This window comes from Nannospalax galili, unplaced genomic scaffold (assembly GCF_000622305.1).
Source record: "Nannospalax galili isolate Female #2095 unplaced genomic scaffold, S.galili_v1.0 scaffold536, whole genome shotgun sequence".
Lineage (NCBI taxonomy): Eukaryota > Metazoa > Chordata > Mammalia > Rodentia > Spalacidae > Nannospalax > Nannospalax galili.
In genome coordinates, this window is record NW_008337057.1 from 296,021 (window position 1) to 312,685 (window position 16,665).

General features: G+C 41.8%; 1 protein-coding gene across 2 annotated transcripts; it reads left to right on the forward strand.

Annotated features, from left to right (window-relative positions):
- The first annotated feature begins 774 nt into the window (after nucleotides 1-774).
- On the forward strand, nucleotides 775-16,151 carry Xcr1 (X-C motif chemokine receptor 1). Of its 2 annotated transcripts, XM_029563004.1 has the most exons (3): nucleotides 775-942; nucleotides 2,629-2,736; nucleotides 12,436-16,151. In XM_029563004.1, the coding sequence occupies exons 2-3, from the start codon at nucleotides 2,715-2,717 to the stop codon at nucleotides 13,464-13,466; spliced, it is 1,053 nt and encodes a 350-aa protein (XP_029418864.1). In that variant the 5' UTR covers nucleotides 775-942; nucleotides 2,629-2,714; the 3' UTR covers nucleotides 13,467-16,151. The 2 variants fall into 2 exon arrangements, with proteins under 2 accessions (XP_029418864.1, XP_029418865.1); XM_029563005.1 differs by lacking the exon at nucleotides 2,629-2,736.
- The last annotated feature ends 514 nt before the right edge of the window (nucleotides 16,152-16,665 follow it).

Sequence of the window (16,665 nt, forward strand, 5' to 3'; positions counted from 1 at the left end):
TGTCATGGACTTTTTGGTGTTTTTTTTTCTCTTGAGTCAGTAAATACTGAGGATTGGGATGCCTGGGTCATATAGCTGTGTGTTTAACCTTTTACCAAATACCCAAACTGTTTTCCAGGATGGTTGTGCCATCCCTCCAAGTTTTAATTTTGTTTCAAAATAGTTCTTTGTTAGTTATGTTAGTTTTTTTTATGTAAAGTTTTTCTGGTAAAAACAAAAAGCATTGAAATGACATCTTGAAATGCTAGCCTGCATATATACTACATATGTAGTGAGCATTCACCTGCACCAGGTAGTTATGAGAGCACTAGAGAGAAGAATAGGACAGGGCGCCCTAGCCTCAGGGCTCAGAGGCTCCCACCTTCAACCCTAGGCCTAATCTTGGATAGAAACCTGACATTCAAAGTCAAACTATGCCCCAGAAACTCGAGACTTCAGAGCCAGAAAAGCTAAACTGAATCCCACTGGAATACCATTTCCCTGCTGTTTAAGTATGGCTACAAGGGCCTTTGGCCTCTGACCTCCTGTGCTAGCTCATCAATAAAATTCAAATATTGACATTTCCTCATGGTTCTCTTGTGAAATCTGACCGAGTCAATGTCTGGCATGGGGATGGAAGCTCCCTAAATCCATCTTTCTCCATGGCTCTCCCATTGGTCAGGTATGGAGCCCAACTTCCCCAGGCACTTGGAAATTATAGAATCAGGGTCACAAGAGACCAATCAGAGTCACCCTGTTTAGTCTTCCTGTCCTAAACTTACTTGAAAGGGCACCTAGAAAAATCCTCTTCATCCTACACCAGTTATCCATCTTATCTGCTAAAGATTCTACCAGTTGTTGCTTTCTTTAGGTCAACTGCTCCTGTTCCTGGCTAACCCTTGATTCCCAGTGGATCTGACTGACTCACTTTTGAAGTAAAAATCAAAAGAGAAGGCTATTAAGGTAACTTTGGAGGAGGCTAAACAACCTCTAGATCACAAGTTCATTGGGCATTGATATACATGTTTGCTTATATTTACAAGAAGAAATTTTAGAAGGAAATGCAGAAATCTATCCAAGTAGTTTAGAGGTTCGGGAGCTGAAGTAAAAGTTGTCACTATCTGTCCTTGGCTTCTTAAATTGTTTAACTAGTAATATGATCAATTACAAGACGAGGAGTAGAAAGAGTGTGTGCTTTCTCACAGTCTCCTGTTGACATTTCACTCACCAGTTTTGTCGTGTTCAGTCATTGTCTCCTTTTCTGAGTTATCAAAAGGGAAGTTATATACTCCATGGCTTTTTACCAGTAAGTATTTCTGTGGGTATTTCCTAAGGGAAGGCATAGTCTCTTAGTCTTTGTCAAAGGTTTTGTTGAAGCTGTTACAACCTTCAGTAAATTCAATATTAATTTAACACCCTAACACCAACATCCATGCCGGGACCTCAGCACCCCTCCTCCCACCCCCACTGTCCCAAACCTATTTTGGTTAATGATGACTTGCCTGGAGACGTCTCAAGCATTACCATCAACAAAGCTTCAGGATTCGTCCGTTCCATTCCTCATGGCATCCTTGGCCTTCACGGCCACCGGAGGTTGACCCCTCATTGATTCTTTGACTGCAGACACCCCTGTGAATATACCACACATTCAGGCCCAGATGCCATCCCCAGGGGCTCCTCAAGCAGCAGCAATACCTTTTATTTGGGGATTGCTTGTATGTTTGTTTTTTGTTCAGACAGGGCCTTGTGTAGCCCAGGCTGACCTTCAACTCACTGTGTAGCTGAGATTTACCTTCAGCTCTGATCCTCCTGCTTCTGTCTCCTAAGCACTGGGATTACTGACATGTACCACCACACATAGAAAGCTGCAGTATCTTTGATGTGACAAGATGTCAATGGCTGCTCCCAATTTATTTGGGACTGCAACTCAAACTGAACCATGCATCTTGTTAACAATGGCTAGCCAATTAGACCATAATGCCCCCAGTTGATGTCGGACCAGTGTTCTAGAGATTTATGTTGAAGATTAGAGTTGCTCCTACTGAAACCAAACATAAGGAAACATAAAAACTTCAGTTTCAAAGTGGGCCTTCATATTTAGGGAATAAACATATGTTTAGCACTTGCTGTATGAATCCTCTTGATGTAGAGCCTGATGGAATATTTAAGGAAAATATGGATTTTAACTCTTGTTTTCTCTCTGTGTCAGCAAACTTCAGCTGAATAGTTTATGACTAGAATCCTGACCAAGCTAGCTAGAACCACTGACCTTTTGTCCTGACAAAACTTCAATTCTGTTTGTCTCAGACAGAGACTTCTGCAATGACTTTCAGACAGGTGATTTTTTTTTTTTTAGCATGTTTTTCTTTTTTTTAAGTTATAGTAATTTGCTTGGTTTTCAGATCTTACTGACAGCCAATTGATACATAAGTTTCCTTCTCACTATACCCCAGGGCCTAAAGGTATAAAAGATAGGTGCTACTTCCCTTCCAGGTTCAGATTTTGAGACTTGAGCCTGCAGGCTGCAGCCTAAATAAAATACCTGCTTCCTGCCTGATCTTTCCCACAACACTCATTATTACCTACTTTAATGAAGAGGAAGTTTGAGGCAAGCCTAGACAACTTACTGGGACTCTGTCTTGGTGGTAGGATGAGTGCCTCCAATGTGTGAGGCCCCAGCACTGGAAGACGAAAAGGAAGGAAACGAGGGCATACAGACTTGAAGGGCATACAACATGGAAAGAGGTGTGGACTCAGGTGAGCTTCTTTGCAGACATTTGAAACCTATGTCTTCCTTTTATTTTAATAGCCTACACTAGGGGTTCTTGACCTTTGATGGGCACCAGAACTACTTGGCAGGCTAGAAAAAATTCAGAGTTCTAAGGTCTGCCTCAAATTTCTTTCATCTGGGGCTTCCCAAGAATCTGCACTGTTAGAGAATGCAGTCTGTTCTCCTTAGTTTGAATAGAGTTGGTACATAATGTTTTCCTCCTCCTGAAGAAGTAGAGGGATTTGTTTGATTCCAAGTCTTTTTATAAATTTTCGTTATTTTTCATGGTTGCATAACTTAGATGTGTTTCTCAATCTAAATTATCTCATGGGCCACAAAATGAAATTCACTCCCTTAAAGTTGAGCTAGTCCATAGGATGGTAAGGAGGAGGGATGACAGGCAAAGGGGAACCAAACTTCTATATATGTTGACATAAAATAGTAACTCTGATTTAAAGGAAATAACAGTTTATTCTGTGCCAAATATGAGTGGCCATAACACAGAGTCAAGTTATCTTGAAAGACCTGGTATACCAGGGACAAAGACATGTTTATGTACACATACATATGTGTATGTCAGTATAGGTGCCCATAGAGATGAGAAAAGGGCATCAGATTTCCAAAGCTGTAATTTCAGGCAGTTGTAAACTGCCCCATGTGGGTGCTGGGAACTGAACTCCCATCCTCTGGAAGAGCAGCAAGTACTCTTAACTGCTAAGCCATCTTTTCAACCACCCCCATCTTTTTTGAGACAGGGTCTCATGTAGCCCCAACTGTCCTGGAATTGCCTATGTAGTTGAGGATGGCCTTAAACTCTTGATCCTCCTGCCTCCACTTCCCAAGTGTTGAGATTACAGGCCTGAACTACTACACTCAGATTCTACTTGAACTGTTATAATCACAGAACAAAGGAAAGTCATGAATCAATGTATTGACTAAATACATTGCTGGGGTCCTCAGGTAGGGAGCTACAGCAGGTCATGGGATTTCCTGTATGGTTCTGAGATGGTGTGTCATAACATTAGGGCTGATACAGTCTGGGATATTAGGTCAAATACAGAATCTGATAGGAAGTGGCTACTACAAGACACTACAGATAACTATGGCTCTTTGTTTGCAACATTCCATCTCTCCACAATCATCACGTACTAGTAAGCCCAGGACAAAGTCTGCAGACTCCAATACACAAGCAACTTCTCTAAATAGCTTCAGCTTAAAGATGTTACTCAGAAAGATTGGAAATTTGCCACTCTTTTCCCTGGAATCCCACAGTTTTCCTGGCACAGGACAGGATTGCCTCTGAAAAATCCAAGTAGATAATCAATAAGGAAATTGTGTAGTCTCATGGATGTCCAATATCCCTTTTATAATTATTGAGCACTTATATTGTGAGTGAATGTTGAACTTTGTCAAATACTTTTGTGCATTTAACAAAAAAGATCATGTAGGTTTTACTTCTGCTCTGTTTATATGGTGATCTAGATTGATTAGCATTCAAATATTTGCCCAACCTATTTCTAGGATAAACCCCACTTAGTTTAATTATATTACTAGGGCCAGAGAGATGGCTCAGTGGGTAAATGCACCACCAAGCTTAACAACCTGAATTCTATCCCTTTGGACCCACATGGTAGAAGGAGAGGACTGACTTCCCCAAATTGTACTTTGACCTCCACGTACACCATGACAAGTACACACACACAAACATGCACACAAATACACACACAAATACATAGATAAATGAGTTGAATAAATAAATATTTTAAATGCATTGCTGAATTTAATTTGCCTTATATTTTGGTAAGAGTTTTAGTGTTGGAGTGAAAAGGTAACTCAGTTGGTAGGGTGTTTGCCTAGCATGCACAAAGTTCCAGATTTAGTCCCCAGCACCATATAGCCTTGTGTAATGGCATGGGCCTGGAATCTCGGCAGTCTCAAGGTAGAGACAGAAAGATTGGAAGTTCAAGATCCTAGATTACATAATGAGTTCAAAACTAGCCTAGGATACATGAGACACTGTCAAACCAAAAAGGAAGAATTTGTATATCTTTGTTTATAAAGAATACTGGTCTGTATTTTTTGTTTATTGTAATTTTCATTATTTTTATTTTATGTGTACGCATGTATTGCCTGCATGTAGGTAAGTGCACCTGTGTCCTGCAATGCCCACGGAGGCCAGAAGAGACTGTTGGATCCCCTTGAACTGGAGTTACAGACAGTTGTTACCTGCCATGTGGGTGTTGGGATTCGAACCCGGGTCTTCTGCAAGAACAGTCACTGTACTATCTCTCCAGCCCCTGCTTATTGTAATTTTTATCTGATTTTTGCTTTCAGGGCTATGCCCTCATAAAGCAGTTTGAAAGGGATCTATCTCCTATTTCAGTGTTTGTATAAGATTAGTGTTAATTCGTCCTCAAATGTTTGAAAAAATTCCTTAGAAAAATACTCTAGTTCTGGAGTTATCTTTTGGCAATTGTTTTACAGTTCAATTATATTTCTATTTCTATTATAAACATAGCGCTCTTCAGATTTTTCCACATTGTATTTAAAGAAATCCATCCATTGTGTATGAGCCATTGACTTTGTCTATATAAAGTTGGTAAAAATATTTCCTTGCAAAACCAACCAATCCTGAGCTAGACGGCCCAGCCTATGTCATGGGAATTTACCCAACCACCTGACTGCCTTTATAGGTGTCTGACTTCCCCTGCACTCTGCTGTTTCCCTGCTCCCGTAGAGGCAGCCCAGTGGTCTGTTTGCTCTCAAATAACCTGCTGCCCCCCTACTCCCAAAAAATATTTCCTTGCTATGCTTCAAATCTGTAAAATCTATAGCAAGAAGTCTTTGGTTCCTTTTGTTGCTAGTGTATAATCTCAAACAATCAATCTCTCTCTCTGTCTCTCTCTCTCTCTCTCTCTCTCTCTCTCCCTCTCTCTCTCTCTCTCCCCTTGGTTTTTTGTTCTCTTTGTTTTTAGAGGCAGAATCTTACTTGGTAGCCGAGGCTGTCCTAAAACCCACAATGTAACCCAGGTTGTCCTCGAACCCACAACAGTCTGTCTCAGCCTCTTAAGTGTTGGAATTATATGTGCGAGCTACCACTCCTGACTGTAATCTCTCACTTTTGATCTTAGTCAATCTAGCTAATATTTATTATTAGTAGTATTTATTATTTAATAGATGGTTGGATATAACTGAGGCTAACCTCAAACATGTAAGGTAGCCAAGGATGACCTTGAACTTCTGATCCTCCTGCCTCAACCACCTCCCAAGCGTTGGGATTACAGGGGTTCACCACCAAGCCCCATTTATGTGGTATGGAAATAGAACCCAGTTAGGGAAGAACTCTACCAACTAAGCCACATTCTCAATCCATGTTTTTATTAATTTTTGATGACTTCATAAATACATACAATGTTTGTATATTACCCACACACTCATACATGCATGCGCACACACCCACTACCCTCCTTTTCCCCCCTACATCTGCCTCTAAACACTTTCTTCTTCCCAACTGATCTCCTTCCTACTTTAATGACTTTGGGGAGAGGGGGCATCCACTGAGATTGTCAGGGTTTCTTGCATAAGCATTGGTAGGGGCTGATTTTATTAACTTAAATCTTTTTCAAACAACCAATTTGTTTGTTCATCTTGTCTCTTTTATTTTCTGATTTCTTCATTTTATTTTTTTATTTTTTATTATTCCTTTCTTCTTTTTACTGATCATCTTTTGCCCTTTTTACTGCTTCTTATACCATTGAACTTTATTCTTTCTCATAAAGCATTTGAAGCTATGTGTTTCTATTTAACCATTGCTTTAGTTCTTTCCCATAAAGTTTGATATGTGGTATCTTTATTATTATTTGGTTTGCAGCATTTTATAATTTGCCTTTTTATTTATTAATTCATTCAACAAATAATTAGAGCTTTATAAGACATCTTACTGACATCTAGCTTTTTCTGGGTCTTTCATATAACTTGTTTTTTTCTAAATGATATTTCTTATCATTCCATTAAGTATGAATGTACTTTTTAAATTTTTATTTTCTAATTTTGTTTTTTTTACCCCTTTGACACAGGGTTTCACACTGGAGCCCAGGCTTGCCTGGAACTCACTATGTAGCCCAGGCTGGTTTCAAACTAATCTCCTCTGTGTACCACCACTTCCAGCCCTATTTTCTTGAGCACAGCTGTAACAGCAACGGCTCATCTCAGAGTTGGTTTGTTGGTTGTCTTGTCTATTGAGTATGGGCCTTGAGTTCTTATTTATTCATATAATGAGCAAGTTGTATCCTGAACACTATGATTGTACTGTGGAGATTCTAAATTGTATTCTTCTATAAAGTGTTGACTGTTTATCTGAGCAGGCATAATGTGGCAGGCTCAAACACTAAGCTCTGTCTCCCCTGAAGGGGGCAGACATTTATTGTATGAAATAAAAAAATAAAAATTCAATTTAAAAAATGTGCTGGTGATATTTAAAAGAACTGAATTTCAGTTCAATTTTTATTGAATTTTTATTTTTTTATTTCATACATCTTGATCACTTTTAAACCCCCTCTCCTACCTGAACCCCCCATAGTGCCCACCAGATTTCATCAATTCTGTCATATGTTAAGGTCTATCAAGTCAAGTTCATGTTCCAAAATGTCCGTTGGTGTGAGACCATCCACTGGAGGCTGGTTAACTTATCCAGCATCCCTCTCACCAGCACATTTTTATGGTTCAAAGAAAACCAAACATTTGAACAGAATATATGGGCAGCATATGTGATTTCTACCCCTCCCTCACTTTCCAGTAGCTCTCATTACCCCTTGGTTCTTCAAGGGGGAAAATATGCAACATTTGTCTTTCTAAGTATGGCTTATTTTGGTTAGTTATGATTATCTCCAATTGCATCCATTTTCTAGCAAATGGCATAATTTCATTCTTCATGAGTGAATAAAATTCATTGTGTATATGTCACGTTTTCTCTTTTTTGCCAGTCTCCTCTTTCTTTTTTTTTAAATTTTGTGTGTATTTCATACAGAACATCCCAATCTACCCACATCCCAAATGACACCCTTCCATAGCCCCCCACCCCACTGGAGCCCATATACTCTGTCATCCCTGTTACTGTCCACTGTGTTGTCAGTGCCCCCAGCCATTTCCCAGTGGAAGTCCATCCGCTGAGTCTAGTCAGCCTATCTAGAGTCCCTTGTTTTAGAAAGATCAGCTCTTCTTCATTTAGCAGCAATCAGTTGCCAACATTCCTTTAGATAAGATTGGGGTCAGCTGTTCATTTTCCTAGTTCTATGCTGGGTTACTGTCTGGGAGTCTCTAGGGCCACCGTGGCCAACAACTCAAAGGAAGGTATCTCCTGTCTGGCATTGTTTCTTGTTATGTAGCCTTTAGCTGTACACATGAACTCTTAAAGAAATATACAGATCACTTCAATCTTTGGTTATACTTTCCTATTGGGTGTTTAAGACCATACAGTTGGCCCAAATTAACCAATTTATTTTTACTCTTAAGGTCATTTGAGAATCTGTTCTTCAGGGGTCACATGGGCTTGGAAAGAGCCCCTGGCTCCTTCCTTTTACCAGTTCCATCTATGTGAAGATAAGTCAGGGTCCTGCTCAACCATGGCTGGCTTCACTTGGAGGCATGGAGGAAATGTTTCCACTATGTTGACCCTCCTTTAGGTAGACTGGTTAAAGTCCATCTGGTGGGGTCTGCATGGCCTCCCTGATCAAGTCCACAGTTACAGGACTTTTTTATATTTTATTTATTATTTTTATTTTATGTGTATGTGTGTATTACCTGCATGTAGGTTAAGTGCACCCGTGTCGTGCAATGCCCATGGAGGACAGAAGAGGCTGTCGGATCCCCTGGAACTGGGGTTACAGACAGTTGTTAGCTGCCATGTGGGTGCTGGGATTTGAACTCGGGTCTTCTGCAACAGTAGTCAGTATTCTTAACCACTGAGCCATCTCTCCAGCCCAGTCTGCTACTTTTAATTACCGTGCACTATGTAGATAAATCTTATGCAAAAACCAAATGTTCTCAGATAAACCTTGACTAGACAAATATTTTGTTCCTTGAACTAGTTGTATGTATAATTTGTCAGTAGGTTGTTGGACTAATATGGTTCCCTCTGGTTTTTTAAAACTAGCTAGGTTTTATTTATCTTTCACATTGTCTAACCTTTCCACCATGATTTCCCCAATTTGGGTGCCCCCATTTTCCATTTTTCCCATTGCTTGCTTAATAATACCCTTCTCCTGTGCTCCCACCTCTCTTGAGCTCCTTCTTTCCCTTTATCCCCTAGGTTCCTTGTATAAACATCCCTCCCCCTCCCATTTAAATAACACCATTTTTATTCATACTTCCCTTAGTAACACCTTGTTTCCTACTGTTCTTCTCTCTCAGGTTCTTTCTTTTCCTTTACCTCCCTGGTTCATATTCATTATCCTGGTTCCTATAGTTATGTCTGGATACATACTCACTTATAAGTGTTTGGTGCTAGGATCCACATATGAGGGAGAATATATACCATTTGTTTTTCTGAGTCTGTGTTACTTCACTTAGTATGACAGTTTCTAGTTCCATCCATTTACCTGCAAATTTCATGATTTCATCTTTCTTTACTGCTAAGTAGAACTCCATTATGTACCACATTTTCATTATCCACTCATCAGTTGAGGGACACTTAGGTTGCTTCCATCTCTTAGCTATTTTGAAAAGCACAGCAAAAAAACATGGATGTACAAGTGTTTCTGCAATAGAATGAGTTCTTTGGATATATACCAAGGAGTGGCATAACCGGGTCAAATGGTAGGTTCATTTTTAGGTTTTTTTTGTTGTGTTTTTGTTTTGTTTTGTTTTATTTTTTTGAGACAGGGTCTCCCTGTAGCCCCAGCTGTCCTGGAACTCACTATGTAGACCAGGCTGGCCTTGAACTCACAGAGATCCACCTGCCTCTGCCTTCCAAGTGCTGGGACTACAGGTGTATGCCACCACGCCCAGCTCGATTTTTTAGTTTTTTAAGGGTTCTCCACCCTGCTTTCCACAGGGGTTCAACAAGTTTGCAATCCCACCAGCAATGGATGAGAGTTCCCCTTTCTCCACATGCTGTCCAACATTTGGTATCATTTGTTCTCTTGATTTTAGCCAGTCTGACTGGGGTAAGATGAAATCTTAAAGTGGTTTTAATTTGCATTTCCCTAATTACTAATGATGTTGAACACCTTTTAAGAAGCTTCTTAGCAGAACTCTCTGTTCAGCTCCTTAGCCCATCTTTTAATTGGGTTGCTTTCTTGATTCTTTTCTTCTTGATTCTTTGTTTCTTGCGTTTGTTATATACTCTGGATGTTAAACCTCTGTCAGATGTGTCACTAGTGAAGATTTTCTCCCACTCTGTGGGTTTTCTCTTCACTTCCTTGGTGATGTACAGAAGCTTTTTGGTTTAATGAGGTCCTGTGCAGGGCGGCGGGTCTCTCTCTCTCTCTCTCCGAGGCGGGCTCAGGCGGGCTCTGCTCCAAGCTGTGGGAGGATCTCCCTGTGCTCGCGGGTCGTTGGCCACCGATCCACACGGGCAGGGAGGACAGGAGCGGGCGGACATGGTCAGGACAGCCAGTGAGTGCTGACAGAAGACAGCTCTTCCGGGAAGACTGATCACAGGCTGGTCCCAGGTGCAATGAAACAGCTCAGCTCTAAACGGATTCAGTGATACAGCTCCAGCCAGATTCAGTGATACAGCTCCATTTATTAGTGGGAAAAGTAGAGAATTTATAGTGTGGAGGCAGTAGCAAAAGCCTCAGTTGATAGGTGCTCATAGTATGCTTTATTTACATGTGGCAGTGGGCTTCTGTCTTCCAGACTGTCAGACAGTGCCTGATTATCATATAGAAAAAACCTGCGGGTAGTTTTTACTTCAGGTAACTATGCTAAAGGCCATGTTTCAGATAAGGCCAGGCATCTTCACTTGGCGGCACTTTCAAAGTGAGCCAGGAAGAGAGCAGGAGGCCCCCTGCTGAAAGGGGGAGTCTCTCCATCAGGCGCCAAGCCGCTCAGGGCTATCCGGACATGGAGAAACTGCAACCCTAACAGCAGGGTTCCCCAACAGTCCTGTTTCTTGATTCTTGACCTTGTTTCCTGAGCAATTAATGTCTGATTTAGAAAATCCTTTCCTACACCTATATCTTGTAGGTTGTTGCCAATGTTTCCTCTAGCAGATTCAGAGTTCCAGACTTCACATTGAGGTCTTTGATCCATTTGGAGTTGACTTGTGTGCAAGGTGAAAGATAGGGGTTTAGTTTCATTCTTCTACAGTTGGAGATCCAGTTTTGCCAGCACCATTTGCTGAAGATGCTGTCTTTCTTCCGGTGAATATTCTTGGCCCCTTTGTCAAATATCAGGTGGCTGAAATTGCATGGACTCACATTCAGGTCTTCAATTTTGTTCCATTGATCTACAGATCTATTTTTGTGCCAGTACCATGTTTTTTTAATGACTATAGCTCTGTAACACAGTTTAAAATCTGGAATAGTAATCTCCCCATCATTGCTCTTAGTGATCAGGGTTGCTTTGGCTATCTGAGGTCTTTTGTGCTTCTATATGAATCTTAGGATGTTTTTTCCAATTCTGTGAAGAATGTCATGGGGATTTTGGTTGGCATTGCAGTGAATCTACAAATGGCTTTTGATAGGGTGGTCACTTTCACAATATTAATTCTTCCAATCCATGAGCATAGGAGGTCTTTCCATCTTCTGATGTCTTCCTCAATCTCTTCCTTTAAGGAATTAAAATTTCTTTGTAGAGGACTTTAATGTCTTTTCCATGTACTCTTTCTCTGATTGCTTGTTATTAGTATATAGAAAGGCTATAGACTTTTGTAGATTAATTTTGTAACCTGCCACTTTAAGTGTTAATCAGCTGGCCAAGAGAGTTCTGTCAGTTTGGCTTAGTACAGTTTTCTTAACTGCTTGACTCTCAACTAATAGAGCTTTCTGGACTGAGAATTAATCCTGTGTTAGCAAGGATTTGGTCTTCCAGAATTTCAACAGTATGTTTGGCATTGTTTTGCTTTGTCTGTGCCCTCATTTTTCCAAGTTATTCCAAGAAAGAGCATATTTCTTAATACAATCTTGCCATCAGGATTTATGCAGTTGGGGGGTGGGGAGCATGGAAAGGAGGAAATGAAGGGAGGGAGGAAAGAGGGAATGCAGTAAATGCTCTCTGAGCATTTGTGTAATCATTGAATGAATGACTCTGGTGTCATTAGCCTTTTTGCACACAAGGAACTAAGGTCCAGAGAGGTTAAACAAGTTGTCTGAGGGCACAATGGCAGGGCCCACTATGATCTCAAGTCTTTGAGTCCAGTTCCATTTCTCTTTCTCCTACATCTACTAGGAAACTGCTATCTTAAGACTGCTTAGTGGCCAGTCTTGCAAGGAGAAATGAGGCTTGTGACAGAATGTAAATCAATATCATGCATCTTTCACCAAGAAAGTCCTGCTATAGAAAAGAAAAATGTTTGCCAAACTAATCATGATGCTTACTGACAATGTTGTGGTGTGAGTTCTCTATCTTGTTATAAACAGTTCACCAATGGAAGCTGGTTGTGAGCCTTTTGTTCTGGTAGTATGGGTCCTAGTCATCTCTATTCCAACCATATGGCTTTAAATCCCACATGTCTACCATTTCAGATACTCTCAGTATCCCTGATGCCTGGGTCCAGATGGAGTCCTCGGGAGTCTTTGAGTCTAGCACTTATGAATATGATCCAGAAAGCCTTCTGTGTGAAAGCCAGAATGTCCTCCTTGCCACCTTCTCCATCACCATCCTGTACTCTCTGGTGTTATTCCTCAGCCTGATAGGTAACAGCCTGGTGTTATGGGTCCTGGTGAAGTATGAGAACCTAGAATCACTCACCAATGTCTTCATCCTCAACCTGTGCCTCTCAGACCTCATGTTCTCCTGCCTACTACCTGTGTGGATCTCAGCACTGCACTGGGGTTGGATGCTGGGCGACTTCCTCTGCAAGCTCCTCAACATGATCTTCTCCATCAGCCTCTACAGCAGCATCTTCTTCCTCACCATCATGACCATCCATCGCTATCTGTCGGTGGTGAGCCCCCTCTCCACATTCGGCATTCACACCTTCCGTTGCCGCGTGCTGGTGACATTGTCTGTGTGGGCAGCCAGCATCCTGTCTTCCATCCCTGATGCCATCTTCCACAAGGTGATTTCCACAGACTGTGATTATTCTGAACTTCAGGCATTCCTAGCCTCAGTCTACCAACACAACATCTTCTTTCTGCTCTCAGCGGGGATCATCCTGTTCTGCTATGTGCAGATTCTCAGGACCTTGTTCCGCTCTAGGTCCAGAAAGCGGCACCGGACAGTCAGGTTAATCTTCACCATCGTGGCAGCGTACTTCCTCAGCTGGGCTCCTTACAATGTTATACTCTTCCTGAAGACACTGTTGAAAACCTGGGTCATCCGGAGCTGTGAGGTCAACCAGCAACTGGACGTTGCTCTGCTCATCTGCCGCACGTTGGCCTTCTCCCACTGTTGCTTCAACCCAGTGCTCTATGTCTTTATTGGGGTCAAGTTCCGCAGACACCTCAAAAGTCTCCTCAGACAGGTCTGGTTTGGCCGGCAACAGACATCCAGTTCTACCCTGTTTCCCCACTCCCCTGGCTCATTTGCCTATGAGGGCCCCTCCTTCTATTGAGAGAAGAGGATATGTACCCAGAGGTGGACAGGGGAGTTGGAGGAGAGCAAGGAAAAGTGGATCAGGAGGGAACAGTGCGGAAGACACAGCAGTGGAGATGGCAGCAACCCCTGCAGGGGTAGAAAGGAAGGTTATGATGCCTATGGGAAAGTGACTTCCAGCTGGCTATTTGACATTGCCACCCAGAACAAGATTCCTTGGACTCTGAGTTCATTACTCATTCCCTCACTTATGAGACATAGACTGCTTATCAGTGATTGGTCAGAAGTTCCTACATGGAAGGATTTCCATACTTTGAGAAGGCTTCACAGTATGTAATGACTGTGCCATGAGGCTGCTGGCACCATGAGGTTATCCCAGCTGATGTGTTCACTTTGGAGAGGGCTGGTTCTGTGCTTCTCAGTGACTACTAGATGAAACTGCCTTCAAGACAATAATCACATCCTTAAATAAGCACAGTCAGAATGAAGTCTAGATCCTAAAAACCCACTAGACAAAAGATAGTTCTGTATCCTGGCAACAGCTGCTGGCACATAAACTGGCCTTTAAATATTTAGCCCATAAATACCAAATTGAAGGAATGAATGCAATGTATACTACCTTCTTCACTAGTTAGACAATACAAAGAAATAAGGTACAGTTGCTAACTTCCAGGTGGCACCAATCTAGCGGGAAAGGTCCAAATAAGAAAAACCCACTTAGCATGCAGGTTGAAGACTCCTCCCTCATCTATCTCATCCCTTCCTGGTGGACAGAAAGCTGATTTCTTACCCCTGCTTTGGTACTGATGCCAACTTTCCCCTATGACCCACACTCCAAGGCTGAGTCCTCCTGAAACCCTGCTCCTTCCTTTCTCTAAGCTCCTAGAGCCAGGTCCTGTGGACTCTGCCTTCCCAGCATCTCTCCAGCTCATTCTCACCATCGCACACCCATGATGTCATCACTGTAATGGCCTCTAATCCATAGAGTCTTCCTGCTGCACCTCTTTTTCACAACCAGGTTATTCAGGGGACGTTGAAACCCTTCTTGGCTTCTTATTGTTTATGAATGCTCATAAATAAAGTGAAAGCACCTCAGTGAGACTTTCAAAGTCATCTGATATCCACCAATTTTTCTATTTTCATTCCATTCTAAGCCCCTCGGATCCAACACAAAAGACAATGGGCCTTCTTCTAGCACTCTCCTCTCTATCCTCCTGCCTCTGGGCTTTTGCCATGCTATCGGGGGAGCCTAGAGCCCTGGCTCTTCTCCTCCCTATCCTCTAAGCTACAGCCGAAAGAAGAGTTCCAGGAAGCTCCCCAGTATGCAAATCAAAGTACAGTAATACTCTGTCCTGATTGCAATGGCATTTCTCACACTATCTTCTGTCATTGTTACACAAATGCGTGTCTTATGTCACTGCCCCATCAAATTGCTTGAACCTGGCCTTGAGCCCTAGTGTTCTGTCACTGAAGGCAAAGAATAAGGTCTGTCATTACTCTTCAAATTTGTGCTCTTGGGGGCAGTAGGCCATGAGCATATTTTAATGTAGTTTCTCTGGAGTCAGATGTGCTACCATTGGACCAGGAGGTCCTTAATGTCCATTTTCTATTAACCTCTTCCTTAGGACATTCTCAGAACATATTGCTTAATCTTCTCTGTGGCAATGGCTATACTCAACCTTGCCTTCCAGCAAGGTTGTTGGAAGTTACATCCATAGGCATGGATACAAGTGACTCTGTACAAAGACTCAGACAGATCCAATCTGTGGGCTTAAGTCCACTCTAGAGTGAGGTTTTGAAAACATTTCCATGTGATTCTGGCATTTACCCTAGTTAGGAACACACAGCTGCAACTTCTTGAAAATGGAGACCCCAGATTCTTCCACAGTCCCTTTGTATAAGGATTCAGTGTATGTACATGTATAAGGCATTCAATATATGCTTATGCAGTAAAGTAATGACTATTATTAATATAGCTGTCAATTGGAGCCTAGATAGCTTGTACTTTTTCCCCTTCTACTCTAGATACAACTTTGCTGTTCAATTTTTCCATTGGGTGACCAACTCTAGAGGAAGCTAGTGACTGTCCAGGAAAGAACAAGCATCTAGTTTTAATAATAAAGTCAAATGTACCTGCTGGAGAATGCGAGTGGAATAACAGGAAAGAGATAAAGTTCCAGGAACTTACCAACCTGTAAGTGGGTCTATCACTCACCACTGATGGAAGAAACTGGGGGAAGGAAGTGATGAGTAAGTTTGATGCTCAGGAGCCCTGGTCAAGGTAGCCTTTCAGCACTCTCAAATTTTGAGAGTTTTGTTGAGCTTTTTCTTAGAGGGCAGGCTGTCTCAGGGAACAAGGAGCAGAGGAACCCAGTTCACACACCCACTTGACCAAAGTACCTTTGGTTTTGAACCCACACTTTGTAGAAAGCAGGATTAGAGGCTGTGTATCCCCCAAGAGATGTTCACTCCACTCCCTCTCGCCTATCCCGTCCTATACCTTTGCATCCCAAGATATGTATCTAAGTATGTCTTTCAACACAATCCTGTGTCTCTTCACATTTCCAGTGATGTTCAGGCATCTGTCACAGAGCTCCTGGTACAATGTTGAATCAAGAGTCTTCACCAATTTCACTTTTTTTTTTCAGAAGTGGAAAAATGAACAGCAGACCTCAATCTTATCTAAAGGAATATTGACAACTGATTGCTGCTAGATGAGAAACAGCTGACCTTCCTAAAACAAAGCCCTCTAGATAGGCTGACTAGTAGCGGGGAATGGCTGGGGTGTCAACAACACAGCAGACAGAAGCAAGGATAACAGAGTATAAGGGCTCAAGTGGGGGGAGGGAGGCTATGGGAGGGTGCCATCTGGGAAGTGGGTGTATAGTTGAATAAGATGGTTTGGGGTGTTCTGTGTGATATACACACAAAAAAAATCAACAAATTTTTAAAAATGAATTATATCTGAGGAGGAAGCATAAAAATTTATGTCATGTTAATTAGTAGAGGTGATAAACATTACCATTGAAATCCCAATAACTTTATAGACAAGAAATCCCGATAACTTTATAGACATACACAGCTGCCAAGGATCCAAGTGCAACCGATGATGACTAGTAATAATCAGATACATACAAATGAGAGATGCATGCACCATCTCAGTGTTATTACCAATTTCACTTTTTAAGTATTTACAGGAAGAGTTCCAATGAGAGCTG

Excerpts from the sequence above, each read along its gene's own strand:
- Xcr1 (XM_029563004.1), top strand. The coding sequence starts at position 2,715 with ATGGAAAGAGGTGTGGACTCAG. Across the intron at positions 2,737-12,435 it reads GGAAAGAGGTGTGGACTCAG|ATACTCTCAGTATCCCTGAT; the intron begins GTGAGCTTCTTT and ends CTACCATTTCAG.